This window comes from Artibeus jamaicensis, unplaced genomic scaffold, assembly GCF_021234435.1.
Source record: "Artibeus jamaicensis isolate MK-2021 breed Jamaican fruit bat unplaced genomic scaffold, CSHL_Jam_final scaffold_847, whole genome shotgun sequence".
NCBI lineage: Eukaryota > Metazoa > Chordata > Mammalia > Chiroptera > Phyllostomidae > Artibeus > Artibeus jamaicensis.
The window spans coordinates 5,011,312-5,030,798 of record NW_026522057.1 but is presented as its reverse complement, the minus strand read 5'-3'; the positions used below and the strand labels follow the sequence as shown (position 1 = coordinate 5,030,798).

The 19,487-nt window shown below is 43.2% G+C and overlaps 1 protein-coding gene across 1 annotated transcript in view; it reads left to right on the top strand.

Annotated features, from left to right (window-relative positions):
- The window catches only part of SMAP2 (small ArfGAP2), a 45,103-nt gene that overhangs the window by 16,372 nt on the left and 9,244 nt on the right, over positions 1 to 19,487 (top strand). The window contains exons 2-4 of the mRNA XM_037149286.2: positions 13,112 to 13,245; positions 14,625 to 14,710; positions 15,595 to 15,673. Coding sequence (XP_037005181.1) covers positions 13,112 to 13,245; positions 14,625 to 14,710; positions 15,595 to 15,673 — 299 coding nt within the window. The remainder of the gene's footprint in view (positions 1 to 13,111; positions 13,246 to 14,624; positions 14,711 to 15,594; positions 15,674 to 19,487) is intronic.

The following is a 19,487-nucleotide window of genomic DNA, read 5'->3' as shown; positions in this document are numbered from 1 at the left end:
ACCAAGTTAGTTAGATTTAGCACTCGTTACCTGAAGTGAGGCCATGATTGATGGGGAAATTAGTTTAATTATAACATCAAGCTTGGCAATATTAGGTCTACCTGCAGACTTTGAGATGATTGTCTGGCTGTTAGCTCAGCAATCCCTCCGTGCACACTTCCTCCCCGAGCCTGATGTTAGCTATTGAGATAGTGATTGAAGTGTATTAACTCTCTTGTGAGATCTAATTTTTATTCTTGTTAGGTTTGCTATAAAATGTCAGTTTTAGGTTGAATAACTTCGCGTTTGCCCAAATGCCATCTTTTCTTCATCTCTTAAATTTACATAATTAGCTGGTTGGGTGCAGGGTGGTGCTGTTTACTGATTGGGGTAGAGTGAGTTCTGTGAGCATCTTGCTGGATGCTCGGGGACCGCAAAGCCATGATGTGATGAAGCTGACACTTGAGCCTGGGTCAGTCGCCGTCCCTTGGTCTTGGCAAGCTCCAGGTTCCATTCCAGCTGAGCATGGAGCCTTCACGGCAGACAATTATTTATACTGAGATAGTCTCCCTGTTTAGCTCCTAATGAAATAACCTCCTTTCTGCTCCCAGTGAGAGCGGCTATTTTTTCTTTCCTTCCTTCCCTTTTCAGAGCAGCCATGCCTTAGCTGCCACTCTTCCAGTTTACTCATAGATGCTTTAAGCAGAGTCTTTGTGCAGAGGAAATTGGCTAGAGCCAAAATATGGGCTGCCCCGAGACAAGGAATTGTAAGGACACTCTTTCCCTTAACTTTCCGTGCAAGATATTTCAATTCCCTTTGGGTGATTTTCTGAGTAATCAACGATTCACATCTCAAGTTCACATAACACAAATACCCACACTAGGGTTTTTTTTTTTTTAAGTATACTAAATTAGGCAGTTGTTACCTAAGGAAGCTCACAAAAATAAAAGCAAAAATGAAACCCAACAACAGAACAACCATAGGTGAGTGTCCCAGGAGAACACAGAGGGCCGGGAGTCGGAATGGGATGGAGGAAGTGGATGGGGCAAGAGTTTCACAAAATGATGTTTCGCAAATGGAGTGGCTCCTGTAAAGCTGTCGTGAGAGACTATAAGTTGATCCGCGGAGTGTAATAGTCCGGTTTTCCTTATGGGTCAAAATGGAGAGCCTCCAAGATGTGATTCCAGGAAAGAGAATGCACAAGAAGAGATGAGAAGTCGCCCCGGTGGCCCCCCGAGCCCCGCTTCTCTCTCCTGCGTTGGGCAGCTTCTTCTGGACCCGTGGAGCTTTCGTCACGGTGCTGCCTCTGCCCTACAGCTCTGCTTCATTTATAGACACCAGTCACTTCCTTTGGTTTTCCCCCTCAGCCCTGTGAAGACTGTTTCGGACCTTGAGTACAGAGAGGGAGCAAAAAGGGGAATTTACCACAACACATAAGAGATGAAAAAATAGTCACCCTTTTAAGGTTTAGTTGCCGACCCTGCCTTGGCTTGTTCCCAGTCCCCGTTCCACTTCACACTCCCAAGCCCCCGGTGCCTCAGCCGTAGGTGCAGGTTCTTCATTACCTCGGTTGATTTCTTTTTTCTCAGCACCAGGTCGTCCTCTGTGTGTAAGGTGCTGTCTAAGGACCCCCCACTCGGGAATTTACTCTCTAGAGAACTTGACCGAGAGGTAAAAGCCCAACCAGCCTTCTTGTGCTGCTGCTCTCTTAGGGCCCTTTTACTCACTGATCAGTAGATAGGCACCCGGGCCCTTCCTTAGGACACTGGCATGAGAGACATCACCCTCCCGGTGAAACTCAAAATTCTCCAGAAAGAATGAGGCTTCCCACTTGGAGATCCAGGGATTCATACCACACTTTCATACTGGTCTCTCGTGGGAGCATTTAACAAAAAACAAATAATGACATAATGCCAATTTTCCTAAATTAATCTATTAATTCAGGGCTAAACTAATAAAAATATTAGTCAGTTTAGCTGGTGCTGGTGTTTAGTTTTTTGTTGTTGCTATTTTACATTGTTATTTTATTTTTTAAAATATTTTATTCTTAGAGGGGAAGGGAGGGACAAAAAAGAGGGGGAGAAACATTGATGTTTGAGAGAAAGAAACGTCCATCACTGCCTCTTGCCTGCCCCCCACTGGGACCTGGCCCACAACCCAGGCATGTGCCCTGACTGGGAATCGAACCAGCAACCTTTAGGTTCACTGGCCTCCACTCAGTCCACTGAGCCACAGCAGCCAGGACTGCATTGTTTTTAAAACCAAACTTTATTGAGATAAATATTGTTATTTTTACAGATTTATAATAACAGCTCACTGCGTTCCTGTATTGTTTTGTGTCAAACTTCAATGAATGGTTGAAGTAATAGCGGATCTTTTATTTCAGTCAAAGTACAATAGTTATACTATCAAATTCTGGAGTCCAGTGAAACAGAAATAATATGTTTCTAAACATTATATTAAATACAATTTTAGAAATTAGAATAAGAGCAAATGTAGCATCAGACAAATAGCCACTAATTAAAAACAGATTAATCAAAATTACTTTTAAAGAGAGAGAACATAGGCAAATGTTTTCCTGTGTTTGCGGATGTTCAGGAGCTGCTGCTGTGGAAGCTTAATCAAAACTGAACGTGACCCTGGGTCCCTCAGACCTCGGTTTAACCTTCCTCCTTTCCTGGAGGGAGAGAGACACTGACCTGCTCAGGCCTCTGCTTGTTCGATACCAGGGGTGAAGCAGCCACTGAAGGAAAGCTTGGAATTTAAACTCTGTGTAGCCAGTATTTGTCTCCTGTGACCATTCGTTTCCTCAGCTCATTGAGCCTTCTCTCCGTGGACAGAGATGCCAACCAACTTTCTGAGCTTTTTCCCTCATGGGATGTAATCCATCTCTGATAGTGTTTCATTCCAGTTCTCTCTCTAGGTCTTTGGCTGTCTTCCCACAGGAGTTGCACTTCTGATGTTTTCATACACTTTCTTTTTTTTTTTTTTTTTTAAGATTTTATTTATTTCCAGAGAGAGGGGAAGGGAGGGAGACAGAGAGGGAGAGAAACATTGCATAGATCAGTTGCCTCTCACACACCTTTAGCTGGGGACCTCCTCAACAACCCAGGCATGTGCCCTGGGTGGGAATCGAACCAGCAGTGTTTTGGTTCACAGGCCAGGACTCAATCCACTGAGCCACATTAGTCAGGGCATCTTTTTTATTTCTAAGCGTTAAATTCTCTCCTTGATTAATTCTCTGCGAAGTTTCATTGTATGTTCTTGTTATAGTTCAGTCAGTATTTGTGGACAGTGTCCCCCTGCCCCTTTTTTGAAGGGGGGAGGGAGGGAGAAGGAGAGGGAGAGAAACAGTGATGTGTGATTGACATATCGATCAGTTGCTCTTGCACACGCCCTGACCGGAACGAGGCTGCCATGCAGGGATGTGACCTGACCAGGAATCGAACTGGAGACTTTTCTCGTTCCCAGCCCTGCGCTCACCCTACTGAGCCACTCAGGCCAGGGTGACAGTGCCTCTTTTTCAGAAAAGGAAACAACGTTCTTGTGGAATGAACCAGACAGAAAGGGACTTCTCTTACAGAGCATTCTGAGAACAAAGGTTGAGTAAGTCCTTGTTTTGGTCTCATGGTTCCTTAAAATGTTGGTATTTACAGAAGTTCACGATTCCTGTGTATTGTTATTTTGAAACAGAGGACTAGGTGAATTCTTTTTTGTGCAGATGAAAGTAGGCTGATAAACATGCCTCTGAGCCCTCCCTCAGTGCTGCAGGATGGCACTGGTGTTTCTGTCGTTTCGGAGTGAGTGGGGGCGGGGAGGGATGTAGGGAGTGGGACTGAGGTAGCTGGCATTAGAATTGTTCTTAGAACAAATACTGCTTCTTCACTTTGACTCCTAATGTTTGTGTTAGAGTTAAGGACAGGCCAAGACAAAGAGAATTAAGCCCTGTTTTCAAATCAGTGTTTGTTGATTTACGTTCTTCCTTTTATTTAAATTAAAAAAAAATTTTAAGGCCACCTAGTTGATTCAACACGCCGAACGTGCCCTTGATCAGCAGTTTGGGACCCAGGATCCTGTGCAGCGCATGAGGCCTGTGCCCATGTAATGAACCCTTAACCGCTGACGTGATAGAGAAAAGGTCCAGGTGGAAATAGTGGGATGGCCACGTCACGCAGGCGGAGAGCGTGGTTATCTCCCTTATGATTGTGAGTCAAGTATGGTACACAGCGCCATGTCCTGAAAAAGAAATGAATCATGAGTAAAAATAGAAGGGGAAAAGATAGCCCAGATTCTGGTTTTTGTCAGTTTTCTCAGCACATAAAACTGTTCCTTTATTTGTTATAAGTTTAAATATTTCCTTTCCTTTGTCAGCCATCAGTGTTTCCCCTTATTTAGCTTTAAGGCACCTCTTGAACTAAGACAGATTCTTTACTTTCGGAACTAAAGATACACTGTACAGACCTCAAAGTGATCTGCTCTTCAGCCGGCTCAAAATTTGATAATCAGTTATCTCATATAGCTTTTCCTACTTCCTTTTGTGAAGAAAGAGAAGCCTAAATTATTTCTCTCTATATAGTTATGCCAGCTACAAGTTAACCTGTCCTTTTTTAAAAAAGATTTTATTCATTTATTTCTAGAGAGAGGGGAAGGAAGAGAGAAAGAGAGGGAGAGAAACACTGATGTGAGAGAGAAGCATTAATTGGTTGCCTTTCCCACACCTGCAACCAGGGACCGGCCTGTAACCGAGGCATGTGCCCCAACTGGGAATCAAACCAGTGACCTCTTGGTTTGTGGGATGACGCCCAACCCACTGAGCCATGCTGGTCAGGGCTGACCTGTCCTGAAAAGCACCCAAATACAAATGACGTAGCTACTTATTGTAGGGATACTTACTATGCGTTCCTGTGTCTTACAGCCTCATTAAAAAAAAATCATTCACATCCTCTTTAATTTTATTTCAAATTGATGTTATACAACTAGAGTTCAGTAAAAAGAACATGACGAATTAGAAGGGATATATAAGAAACCACAGGCTCTTTATTTTTATTTAAAAATGTGACCTGTAGCATGTTTGAATACCTTGAAAAATGTATCGCTAAGAGCCCCTTCCTCTTATGGAAATGGAAAGTTATCAGGGCCTCCCTGCCCCGCCCCCACCACCCTTCAGTAGCTGCTCCTTCAGCCACCACCACTCATGTGCCGGCTGTGACTTGCTCAGCAGCAACCCACACACAGTATAAGTCCAATGGAGGCTTTGGGAATCACGGAAGTTGGGGCCTCCCTTCTTTTTTCTTTTAATTGAGTTTATTGGGGTGACATTGGTTAATGAAATCACATAGGTTTCAGGTATATAATTCTCTAATATGTAATCTATATGTTGTATGGTGTGTTCACCACCCCAAATGGGTTCTTCCTTATAACAAGCCAGTTTTTTGTTATTATGTTTAAATTAGTCACAGGCTCCATGAACTGAATTTGACTCGGTTTTTTAGGTTCATCAAGTCCTAATGTTTTCATAAATTAATTGTCTTGTGTGGCGTTTTCCAAATAATTCACTGAAGGTCAAACAGGAAAGGACTGAAAAATTACTACAAGTCAGCGAGTAGAGCCACAGTGGCAGGAGGACCCTGAGCTCACTGTGCAGGGGTCGCTTCCCCACCCTCCCGGAGAGCGGGTCATCCAGCCTCTGCTTGAACATCTGTACGCACTGGACTTCTACTAGTTCCCGATACGCTGCGTTTGCTTTCACACAACCTTAATGGTTGGAAAATTCTTCCCCAGAGTGCACTGAAATCGACTTCCACTCATTGGTGCTGGTTCTGCCCTGGGAGCTTGACCTGAGTAAACGAATCCCTTCTGTGTGATAGCTTTGCTTTTGAGGGGTTTGAAAACTTCTCCCTTCATTTTCCAAAACGGGAAGCAGTTGTTTACTTTTATCTTTCTTATTGATCAATTCATTTAATAAATATATTTTGTATGTACTATTTGCCAGCATCATGTTAAGTGTTTGGGATCAGTGGTGAAGGGGCATTTTCCTTGCTTTCTAGAGCTCACAGGCTGTTTAGGGCAAGAGAGAGCTCTGAGCAGCTAATTATAAGAGACATTAAGTATTGGAAGAGCAAAGCATTCACTGGACTATTAGCCACAGAGAACGTCAAGATTCCATTGGAGAGCCTCACGAAAGAGTTGACAGTGGACCACATTTTGAAGTTTGTCAAGCAGGGAATGGGGAGAGAGCCACTCCAGGCAGATAGAATGGTGCAGGCCAAGGTTTAAGCGCACGGCATGTTCAGAACGACGACTCGCTCAGCAGCTCAACACTTGTAAAGCACAGGCTCTTAAAGGGCCTTCTACGTCGAGTGAAGGAGTTTCAACTTGTCCCGCAGCCAGTAAGGAGCCGTGGGCAGTGGTGGTCTTTTGTTTTTAAATTACCTGTACTGTTTTCTTTTTCTTGTTACAAAAGTACTACAATCTTATTGCAAACAATTCAGAGAGTATATAAAAATATAGAGAATAGATATTTCATAACCCTACTACCCAGAAATAATAGCTTTTACTATTTTATATATATTCTTCCAGATACTTTTTCTTTGCCTACATGTACATTTATTCACATTCCTAAACAAAAGATGGTGTTGTTTGTGCTCAGTTTTAAAACTGGATTTTAAAATTAATAAAACATGGAGCTATTTCTAAATGAAATAGAGAGCTAGAATTTTTCCCCATTGTATGGTGATACCATAATTCCTTTGCGTAATATGTGGATGCTTTCCATTTTTATTAGAATGTTCTTCGCGTATTTCTTTGTGTACTTCCCCTGTTGTTTCCCTGGTGAAATCTTACAGGAGGTAGGAGGGGGAAGTCAAGGGCTTTACTAGTATTTTTAACTAGTTTTTACATTAATTTTGCCCCACTGCTGTGGGCGAGGAACTGTGTTACATGCCGGGAATGTGACAGTGATGTCACAGCTCTGCTCTCTGCTCTTGTGGCCCTTATAGTTTAGGGACAAAGATATGTGGAGCGGTCAAATAAATATATGATAAAGTGTGGTATGACTTAGAAAAAGTAAAGGGTAAATGAAAGTTTATAATCTTTAAAAAGTCCTCATCTTTTATACATAGATACCAAAGTATACACAGATGAAGTGTGATATTTGGGATTTGCCTGAAAATACTGCAAGGCCGGGGGAGAGGGAGAGTGGGAGGGGTACAGCTGAAACAGGATTGGCCAGAGATTGACCACTGCTGAAGCTGGTGGTTAATGATACTCTGCTTTTGTGTGTTTGAAATGTTCCATAATAAAATGTAAAAACAAGAAGAAAAGATGGAAGAGGGATGATAATCTGATCTATCATTGAGGGGCCAAGGAAGAAAACTTGGCAGCCAAGGCCTTTGTGATATATAGGAGCTGACCGGGCTGCAAGTGGTGGGTGGTGGCTGGGGAAAGAGCCTTTTTGGTGGCGGAACAGCATGTAAAAAGGCCCTAAGTAAAAAACACGCTGGTGTTTTGAGGAAATGAAAGAACGCTGGTGTCGTCAGAGCAGAGAGGCTGGGAAGTAGGGACAGGCCAGGTCGTGCAAGACCGTGGAGACTACATTAAGGATTTTATACTTTAGTCCGACAGTGATAGAAGGAAGCCTTCTGTAGAAGGGTTTTAAGCAACTGAGTTACAAGGTTACTTTTTAAAAATATATATTTATTTATTTATTTATTTATCTTTAGAGGGGAATGAGAGAGGGAGAGAAACATCAATGTATGGTTGCCTCTAGTGCATCCCCTGCTGGGAACTGGCCTGCAGGGAACTGGCTTGCAACCCAGGCAAGTGCCCTGACTGGGAATTGAACCGCGATCCTCTGGTTCGCAGGCCTGTGCTCAATCCACCGAGCTATACCAGCCAGGGCTACAAGGTTACTTTTGCTTCTTTAAGAGCTCAAGCCGTTTTGTGGAGAATGGTTTGGGTTCAGGTTTGGAGGAAAAGGAACTGTAAAAGTGGAGAGATGTTAGGAGATCATGGCTCCAGTCCGGGAGATCTGGTGACTGTGGGGTGGGGAAGTGGTGTTGCACGTGGAGAGAAGAGACGCTGATTTGAGAGATGTTTTGGCCTTGGCAATGGCGTAGATATGAGGGTCGAAGGAGAGAAGAATCAAAGATGATTTACACGTTTCTGACCGATGCATCTGAGTGGTTGGAGGTGGACTTCATTAAGATAGAGAAAAATAGAGGAAGAGCAGGTTTTGTAGCAAGAGATAGAGAACACAGTTTGTGATATGCCTAGAAAATTTGTGCCTGTTTGCATTTTCACCTTTATACACAAGACTGCATGAAAGGTTTGTATTTGGAGACCTGAGCCGTACAGATTTCAGTTTTAGGAAGATCCTGGTGGGAGTCTGGAGACCAGCTAGTTGTTAGTCCATGAGCTCTTTGCGTGGGGAATCTCATCTTTATTGTCTCTGCCTTTTATCTATAATAAATAGCACACAGAGTGCTTGACACATAGTAGGTACACAAATAATATTAAAAGAATGACTGGTTATGGATGAGAGATGAGAGGTCTAGGTAGACATGGATAGATTTTGGGAAAGTTTCCAAGGTAAATTCAACAGGGCTTGAATGGAAGATGGAAGAGATTTTTCTCTCCCACCCTTGACCTTCGAAGAACTTTTCAGCATCTCCATGAGGCCAGCAAGTCTACATATGGACATTGATTTTTAAAATATCTCATTTTTTTCCTCAACATTTATTCATTTGGAGCTCCAGAGGTTAGAAGCCACCGAGTTGTAATTATGATAGTAGTAGCTTTATGCTCTACCTGTAACTCTCTAGTTCTTCTCTCTGCTGACTTCTCAAGCCCAGAATCCTTCTAAGCCTAGCAGCTCTAGTTGTGGGGGAAGTTTCAGCAGCAAGAGAAATTTGCAGCAGAGCACCAGAAGTTACCGGACAGCAGAAGCTGCCCAGAATTTGAATGTAAATTGGATATTACTTATGTGCTTTCCATTTTACAAATAGGGTTATAAGCCCTAGAGAGACATCAAAGTGGAAGTCCAGTGTGTTTGTCAGTGTAAGCCCAGGTTTCCCTGGTGCCAGTACTTACTACGGTCTTAATTCATGCACTGCATCCATATGTTTTCTTTATTTTCACTGATTCCTTATGGCAGTATCACTGCAATTATATGTTAATTTTTTTAAAGATTTTATTATTTATTTTTAGAGAGAGGGGAAAGGAGAGAGAGAGAAGGAGAGAGAAACATCAATGTGTGGTTGCCTCTCACGTGCCCCCAACTGGGGACCTGGCCCACAACCCAGGCATGTGCCCTGACTGGGAATCAAACCAGTAATGCTTTGGTTTGCAGGCCAGCACGCAATCCACTGAGCCACACCAGCCAGGGCTTATATGTTAATTTTAATATTGCTTATGCTTCCTGAGCCATGACCTTGTTCTTGTGTTGTGCTTATCACTACCAATTAATATCATCCTCTTTTCCATCTGCTCCTTTCAAAAGTGTTCAGAATATTGCCTCTCAGAGTCAGTATTTTCAGCTTCAAAGTGGTATCTTTTATAATTTTCTCCTGGCTGCCGTGACTGATGTGTACTGGACAGTTGGTTTATCTTTGCAAGTGCACCAGGTTTAAGTTGTCTCGCCCTGTAGCAGCAGTGCCAGGTGCTGTGGAATCCAAGCATGTCGGGCTGACAGCTCTGGGCGCTCCTGGGTAGCTCAGCAAAGGCATGTGTGGGCACAGGGGCAGCGTGGCCTTGGTAGCAGAGAAGGGAGACAGCTGGGGGGTGCAATTTCAGGGAATATTTTGAGGGAGGTAAAGCAAGCTGCTTCAAATTTTATGTTTCTAGAAGACTTTGAAGTTGGATCCTTCCTACTACTCAGGTTCAATTCCTTCTTCTATTCAGTCAGTCAACTTTTGTTCTGACATTTTAGGACCGGGACTCATTCCTGTCTAACAAGAAGCATTCTCCAGAGTTGTATACAGTGGTGGCATACACACATGAACGAATTAACCAGACCTTATCAATGAGAAGGGTGAACTGGAAATAGGTTCTGGAAATCTCATTTGATACCGCTGTCCTCTACATTCTAAGCACTGTGAGGTAGATATTATATACATTTTATAAATGAGGGAACCGAGATTTTGGGAAGTTTAAGTATCTCTCTGAAGGTCATACAGCTAATCATTGATGGAGCTGACATACAAATTTAAGTTTTGTCTGGTGCAAAGATTGTACTTTTATTTTCTAAAATATTTATTTTTAGAGAGAGGGGAAGGGAGAGAGAAAGAGGGAGAGAAACAACAACATGTGGTTGCCTGTCATGCGCCCCCTACTGGGGGCCTGGCCCACAACCCAGGCATGTGCCCTGACTGGGAATCCGACTGGTGACCCTTTGCTTCACAGGCCCGTGCTCAATCCACTAAGCTACACCAGCCAGGGAAAGACTGTAATTTTAATAATGCCACAATTTTCCCACATTTTCATCCATATAAGTAACTTTTGTTTCTTATTTTTTCTTCTCCAATTTCAGAACCTTTTATGGAACGCGCAGCTATGGACTGATAAATCTAGTGGCTTAGAACTGAAGGAGCCTGAGTACCCAGGATAGAATTATCACTGTTGCCCTGGGGAAAGGTCGTAGGAGGGGCGTGGGAGGGGGCAGAGGAGGCTCTCCTGATTTTCCCTGAAAGTATTACTGCCTGTGTTTCTGCACTGCGGCCTTGTTAGTAGCTCCAGAGTATCAGCTCTTGTCCCTCAGAGGCAGAGTCTCTGGAATGGGGTCTGGAGAAGGTCCGCACTTGTGTTGGTGGCTTAGAGGACAGGGGATCGCCTTGTCCAGGAAGCCAACAGCGTCACCCACACCCCCTAGCTGACTTTTTAATTTAACTCTTAAAAATAAAAGATAATTTCTTTCAATCACAGTTGGCATTCAATATGATATTAGTTTCAGATGTACAGCATAGTGGTTAAACATTTATGTAACTTAGGAAGCGATCACCCCGATAATTGTGGTGCCCCTCTGACACTGCACGTGGTTGTATGTGTGTAGACCTTACCTGGTAATATGTAGCTATTACAGCATTGCATTACTGACTGTATTCCCCGTGTGCCACAGCTTACTTTTAATTAGTGTTTTTGGCTTCTGGTTTTGTTCCCAAACAAATATATTTTAACTATTTTATCATGAGTTCTAGAATCTAGAACAAATGGAAAATGGTAAAAAACCTGAGCTATTAACTTTTACTCCCATTTTTAATGCTATATAACTTAGATCATATCTGAATTCCTTTATGAAAGCTGCAACCTAAAATAGACACACAGCCTCCTGTGAAATTTCATTCATATCTGTTTGAGTTTTTCGCTTTGTGTTTATGTGACTCCCCGTCACTGAAAGAAGTGTGTGAATCATTTGTGTGTGACTAGCTATACAGCAGGACTATGCAACTCTGTCGAGGACTCAAAAGGGATTGAAGGTCTGTTTAGAAGATGAATCGGAGTCTGTTGGGGTAATAGCGGTGAGGAAGTACTGGGATGAAGTTTCAGGCGGAGCCCACCACCTGGTGGTTGTGAGGAGGACTTGAGCCTTCTGGGTTTGTAGTACTTGCCACAGTGTCTGAGTGAGATCTTTGTCAAAAAATTACATTCTAACTTATAATAACTGTGGATTCAAATTTCTGAGTAGAGGCTGGCATATGATTCTAGCATTCCGCTATTAAACTGCTGTCTGAAACCACAGACCAATCGAACAATTGTCTGTGTCCGGCCTTTTACCCTTAGTTACTCAGAACACAAGGTCCTGTTTCTGTCTGTAGAAGATCAGTTTGTGTCTTTTCACCTCTTTGTTGTAACTGCTAACTTCGATATCATGCTTATTTTGTGTGGTAGATTTCTGCCTAGTGGAATGATGGAGAAGGAAATATTAGTGATTTTTCAATAAGTCTTCGCCAGGTGTCATATAAAAGTTGCTTTTTCCTGTATAAAAATTATGAAGACAAGTTTGATAATTTTCCAGAGTGATTATTAGGGTGAGCAAAGTTAGCAGGGAATGAGAGATTATGTAACCATTTTTTATTAAAATACCTACCCAAGACTTCTTTTATTTCAGTAAGCATCTTTATGTGGCAGTTCTAGGTCAGGGGTGTCAGACTCATTGTCACCGGGGGCCACGCGGGGTAGAAACAAGGTGCTGGGCCGGACAAACCAAGGTGGAGGGCAGGATTCGGCCCATGGGCCTTGCGTTTGCCACCTGTGATCTAGATGATTCTGTAGTTGGGTAAAACAGGGACATCAGCCCAAGGTTCTCCTATTAAGTTCATCTGGATGCATATTTTATAGGCCTGGTAGGGAGAAGAGGATAAACAAAGTTTTAAATTTCAGGTCGAACCTCGGGCTGGCATGGCATGACTGTATCTTTTTTCCTAGCAGGAAAAGTTGCTCTAGGGAGGCTGTTCATGTAGGACCGAGTACAGCGCGACATGACTTTGCCCTGTTCTCCTAGAGTTTTTCTGTGTGTAAGCAACAATATTACAACATCTGCATTTCAACGCGAATATCATTAGACACTGTGAAAAGCTACTCCACACAACAATGTCCACATGACGCATAATTCCATGTATATGACATGTTAAGTCCACACAGACAGAAACTAAATTTACGGTCGCCAGGGCCTGGGTGGGGGTGGGGAGGAATGGGGCGTGCTCGCTTACGGGTTTGAGATTTCTTTTGGGGGTGATGCAAATGTTCTGAAATTAGATAGTGGTGACGGTTGCACAAGTGTGTGAATACAGGGTGGTGCAAAAGTGGTTTTGCAGTTGTGGGTGTATGAAGCAGTTTATTCTTGTATTTTTATTTATTAATTATTCTATTTTTCATATGAACAACTGTAAACCTATGTAAACCTACGTTTATCTCACCCTGTATACTAAAAACCACTGTATGGTACAGTTAAAAAAATTAAAAACAACAAAAAATGCTGACCCATAGAGGAATGAACAAAACCAATAAAGAGGCGATTGTAGTAACAATTCTTTCACTTACATTGTAGCAGAAATGTTTGATAATCTAAATATTACAGCTTGGGCCTGGAACATTGTTTTAATTTGTACTTTACTGTCCTGCTTCTGACCTTCACAGGGCCGCGATGGGCCTCCTGGAACATTGGTGTGTTCATCTGCATTCGATGTGCTGGAATCCACAGGAATCTGGGGGTGCACATATCCAGGGTAAAGTCAGTTAACCTTGACCAGTGGACTCAAGAACAGATTCAGGTACTTATTGCAACCCAAGAGTGAGTTACAGTAGTTCCGGATGAACTTCAAACTGGGCACAAAGGTGAAGATACAGGAAAGTTTAGTTATCAAACAAGTCAAATTCTCATACCTTAATAGAGAAATTTTTAATTTTACTCTTTAAAATACAAATTATTCTACCTTTATTTTACTTACTTTGAAATGCAAATAGCCGATGGTCTTGGACCTCATACATCCAGGAGGGTGGATAGGGGGATCTTTGGATTGTTTTCTAAGACTCTTGGCATTTGCAGATCTAACATTTGTAGTTTTAGATGTTCTCTAAAAACAAAACAAAAAAGACCCCTCTAACTCGCAGACTTGTGACATTTTATTGCTCAGATGTTCATGTGCCCTTGCTTGCTGTTAGGTTGGTGGGCTGGGAGCGAGACCTGGGGTTAGCGAGTCCAGCTGGCTTCACATCGGCACCTGGATGTGGCCTCGTTGTTCTCGGTTCTCTTCCTGCACTGAAACTTCTCACAGTAATTAATTAAAAACAACTTTCTTTTTTCTGAGGGGGGAAGAGTGGCTCCAAAGAAAACCTGTTGACAAAGTTGATAGTGGAAATAAAAGGTTATTCTTATCCAGGCCGTGGCTTTAGAAATGCTTTAGGCTGTCTTTATAGATTTATTAAAGGCCTAAACATTGAGCTGTATCAGTATTTGTCAGTTCCCTTTCCTGTATCTCATGAAAGAAGTTACGTGCCTTGGAGCATTTGGGAATTTGACGGTTTTATAAGTTCTTGGGATTTATCTCTCACAAGTGTTAAGGAGTCTATTTCAAAAGCCTAGTTGAGCCCTGGCCCGTGTGGCTCAGTTGGCCGGGTGTCATCCCACAACACAAGCCATTGCCGGTGTGACGCTTGGTCGGGGCACACGCCTGGGCTGCAGGTTCCCTCCTCAGTCGGTGCGGGTGTGGAAGGCAGCCAGTCCATGTCTCTCTGTCATGTCCGTGTCTCTCCCTCCCATCCCCTCTAAAATAAAAGAAAATAAAAAGCCCAGTTACAACACATTTGTTGGTAATTAAGCTGAACAGGTTAATCAGGAGTATAAATTCCGAACGTGTTTACTGCCTGTGTGTTGCAGGCCCGATGAGGCACTGATTATTGCCGCCCAGTAGACGTTTCGATGGGTAGCTGTGTGTCTCGGGCTTTCAGATGGGATCTTGGATTATGACTGAATTAAATATATCTTGTCAGATCTTTCAATGAGAGGTTGAAACTCATGGGGGTTGGGGTTGGGAAAGACAATTGTGGGGGCGGATGGTTGGGGGCAAAGTAGAGAGAATCATGAGAATCAGAAGATTTTCAGTTCTTCCCTGATCTGACATTCCACGTTTCCACATCTCTTTGATTGCAGTGCATGCAGGAGATGGGGAATGGGAAGGCCAACCGACTTTATGAAGCCTACCTTCCTGAGACCTTCCGGCGACCTCAGATAGACCCGTATCTTTTCTGGAGCAACTTAGAAGCCTGAGTGGTATTTTGGTGATTTGGGAGAGTCACATAGACTCGAGACCCATGATTCGTCTGGGCAAAGTCAGATCTGATCTACGAGGATTAGTCATAGTTACGTTTTCTCTCTCTCCTGAACCAAGACCCACAAAAAGCATATGTATGCTTTCTATGTCAGGATGGCAGTTTCACGTGGTAAAAATAGTATAAGATGTTGTATTGAATCAGCAAAACTACCAGCCACTTTTAGGGCCTTTTTATGTGGAAGAATGAACTGTCGTTGGCCATTTAATAACTTTCCCCCACGCCCTCCACATGGGCTAGCACCTAGTTCACGAAACCAAACCCCCTAAAGGCCATGCTTCTCAAAATGTGGTTTGTTGGCCATCTTGTTAGAGTTCACATTTGGTTGGTGCAGGCGGCACCTGTTACCGTGCAGATTTGGGGCCCTGCAGAAAGAAGACCCACTGATTAGAATCTGGCCATGGGACGCAAGCGTCTATATTTTTAAAGGCCACTCAGTTACCTTTGTCTGAGGCCTGTTGACGTAAGGGCTCTAAAATAGGTAATTGACTGCTGCTTTATCTGTATTCTAGAACAGCTACAGGCTCCTCTGCTGTTAACAGGAAACTTAATCCCACCTGTGGCTGTCAGCCCTCCAAAGGAAACTCAGGAAACAGGGTTCCCTGCAGTAACCACGAAGGAGGCATCTCACGGTTTTGGTCAGGGAAGCTGCGTGAGGCGAGACAGGGGCCGCGTGGGGAAACCAGGCAGGAGGCAGAGAGAAAATGACGTTCCGGGGGATACAGGCTGACCTTTCGTAGTCATCCTGCGGGAAAGACTGGTTTGATTTATCCTTAATGAGCTTTTTGCAGAGCTGTTGAGGGATTTATTCGAGATAAATATGAGAAGAAGAAATACATGGACCGAAGTCTGGACATCAATGCCCTTAGGGTTGGTTGTAAATCTTTTAAGTTTTGTTTATAATAAGTAGTTTTTTATAATAAGTAAGAATTTGAAGGACACCTACCAGCATGCTCCAAAACTATCATTTAACCCTGGCTGGTATGGCTCAGTGGAATGAGCGCCAGCCTGCGAACCCAAAGGTTGCTGGTTTGATTCCCAGTCAGGGCACAGGCCTGGGTTCCAGGCCAGGTCCCCAGCTGGGGGCGTGTGAGAGCCAACTGATTGATGTTTCCCCTACACACTGACGTTTCTCTCCCTCCCTACACTCTCTCTGAAAATAAATTAATAAAATCTTAAAACAACTACCATTTAAAAAATACAGAAGTGACTAAACAAACATGTGAGCAAAATAGAAACAGAGACATGGAATAAAGAACTGACAGTGACCAGAAGGGAGGGGGTGGGGGACAATGGGGCAGAGAAGGGGAAGTGTCCAGGAACATGCATAAAAGACCCTGGACACAGACAGCAGCGGGGCGGGGGGATTGAATGTGGAAGATGGGGGAGGGGAGAACAGGGGAGAGTAATGGGAAAAGTGAGGACAACTGTAACTGAACAAGAATTTTAAAAAATGCAGAAGTAGGACTTCCGCCAAGATGGATACGTAGGTGGAGGAACCACCTTGCCTCTGTGCACAACCAAATCTAAGAACAACTATTTTTCACAACAATCACAACCAAGCCACACGGAAAATCGAAAATACAGAGTCCAAAGACAACTAAATACTCAGCTAAACCAGTAAGAGAAGCGAAACCAGCAGCGGAGCAGGTTGGCAAGAAAAAATCCCCGAACAGGTGGTGTGTGGCGCTGATCGCGGGCTGGCTACCGGAGCGCACAGGGAAGAGGCGCGGGGAGGGGGGGGGCTGTCTCGGTCAGTCACGCGCATCTGCGTGCGGATAAACCAGTGAGAAGGGAAACCTGCACGGGGCAGCAGGCTCGCACAATTCCGATCGGATAAACAAGCCCAGGGCGAATGGTGTGACTGGACGGGCTGGGCTAGCGGAGAGGACCGCCATTGCTCCCTCTCTGACCACGCCCCCACACACAGCATCACAAACCAGCGACCTGGGTCGCCCGGTCCTGGTAAACAACTAAGGCTTCGCTCCGAATACTTAACGGCACGAATAGACCAAAAATGGCTCTAGGACAACTCAGAGCCCCAGAACCCATAGATCTATGCGATGAAGAAATAGCCAGTCTTTCAGATGCACAGTTCAAAACACTGGTTATCAGGATCCTTACAGAACTGGTTGATTTTAGTCACAAATTAGAGAAACATATGGAAGCTAAACTAATTGAAATGAATGGTAATACAAAGGAAACCAATAGTAATGGAAAGAAAATTGGGACTCAAATCAAGGGAGTGGACCACAAGGAAGGAAAAAATGATCAAACAGAAAAGAATGAAGAAATAAGAATTCAGAAAAATGAGGAAAAGCTTAGGAACCTCCAGGACATCTTTAAACGTTCCAACATCCGAATTATAGGGGTACCAGAAGGGGGAAAGGCACAGCCACCAGTGGAAAACTTATTTGAACAAATAATAAAGGAAAATTTCCCCAAACTGGCAAAGGAAATAGACTTCCAGGAAATCCAGGAAGCTCAGAGAGTCCCAAAGAAGTTGGACCCAAGAAGGAACACACCAAGCACATCATCATTACATTAGCCAAGATTAAAATGAAGGAGAGAATCCTAGAAGCAGCAAGAGCTAAGGGAACAGTCACCTACAAAGGAGTTCCCATCAGACTGTCAGCTGATTTCTCAAAAGAGACCTTACAGGCAAGAAGGGGCTGGAAAGAAGTATTCCAAGTCATGAAAACCAAAGACCTACAACCAAGATTGCTCTACCCAGCAAAGTTTTCATTTAGAATGGAAGGACAGATAAAGTGCTTCTCAGATAAGACCAAATTCAAGGAGTTCATCAGCACCAAGCCCTTATTACGTGAAATGTTAAAGGGACTTACCTAAGAAAAAGAAGATAAAAAAGATGAACAGTGAAAGGACAGCAAACTCACAGTTACTAACAACCACACCTAAAACAAAAGCAAACTAAGAGGACAGCTAGATCAGGAGCAGAACCATAGAAATGAAGATCTCATGGAGCGTTAGCAACAGGGGAGTGGGAGGAGGAGAAGGGGGGAGAAGGTACAGAAAATAAGTAGCATAGACAGTAGATGGAAAATAGATAGGGGGAGGGTAAGATTAATAGGGGAAATACAGAATCTAAAGAATTTGAGACACATGTTCATGAACTAAAGGGGGAAATGGTGGGGGAGGGGTATGCAGGGTGGAGGGGAATGGAGGGGGGGAATAGAGCAAATGTAATGGCATAATCAATAAAAAAAAAATGCAGAAGTAGAGAAGAGCCAGTTACTGAATCAAGACCATGAAATGTCATGGAAAAATCATTGGCTTCCGGGGCGGACGGGGCAAACTATCAGTGAATTCTTTGTCTTGGTTTGTATTCGGGTGTTAGTGACTTCCAGTTCCAAATTATTTCTTCAGACGTGCTGGGCATGTGAGATCAAATAGAATAGTGTATACATATACATCTATATGTATATGTATATGTGTGTATATATGTTATATGTGTATTATTTATATATACACAGCCACACAAACCCTTCATACATACATACAAACATACATAAATATTTTTTCTACAAATGAAGTCAACAAAATTAAATGCAATTAAATCACCAGTTTTCTTCACTTTGACCAGCATGTATTTCCTGTATGTCCATGGACTGACTGCACTGGGAAGCTTTTTCGTGAGAAGGGTCTTGGAAGGAGACTATCAGTGGCCAGGTGCACTTTCCGTTCTAGGCACGCGGTTAGAATCTGGACTATGATGTATGAAAACTAGGACAAGTATACCATACAGGAGGGAATGTGACATGGTTTCTGGAAGAAGAATACAAGCCCAGTTACTGACAACTAAAGAACCAGTACATAGGACTATCTAGAGAGCTTTGGACGAGGTTCTACAGGAAATTCGCTTAGGTGTAATTGACTACTTTCCTGAGCCACACGAAGGGTAGAAAGTGTGGTAGTCTCTAATTCTAGCACAGGTGCTGTTTATCTGTCATCCACCTAGTGAGTTATTTTAGTGGAGGACGAGATGGTTAATAAAATCATTAAGTGTACATGGGGCTCTAAGCCCTTTCAGATAATTTAAAGCTGCAAATTGGTCTTTTGACGTTGAATGAAAAGGAATGAACTGGAATCAGCTCCAGATTGATCTTTTGAGGTTGTGTGAAAAGGTATTAACCACGCAGGCAAGTAAGTGCAACGTAGTATTGCAGTTAAGTAAAGATAAGCCCTCTCATCCCAGTATGAAGGACTCTCACCTCAGAGTCATAGAAAAAAGGACCTGGAGGTCATAACGACTGTTCCAAGGAAGATTAACCCACTGAAGAGCTACGGCTTGGATGGCTTATCCAAAAGGATTTGGAACCAAAACACATGCACTTCCTTTCACTTCTGGAATACTATAGTCTGTTTGCCTACCTCTGTGCGTTGGACCTGAAGACATGACATTAGACGAGATCAGAAGAGGGCATCCCAGGTGATCCCAAAGATGGGAGGAGAAGGCACTGCTGCATGAAGACAGGGCCTCCTCCCGAGAACATCCTGTTTTACTCACTGCGTGTCTTCATTTAGGGAGGAGACACCTCCTGTTTACCAAAAGGCTATTTCAGTGTTTTTTTATTTGACGTACTTAGATCACAGCTTATCTTATTACCATTTTCCTTCTGTGGCATAAAAGTCACGATTTACATTTTTCTTCCCATAAATAATT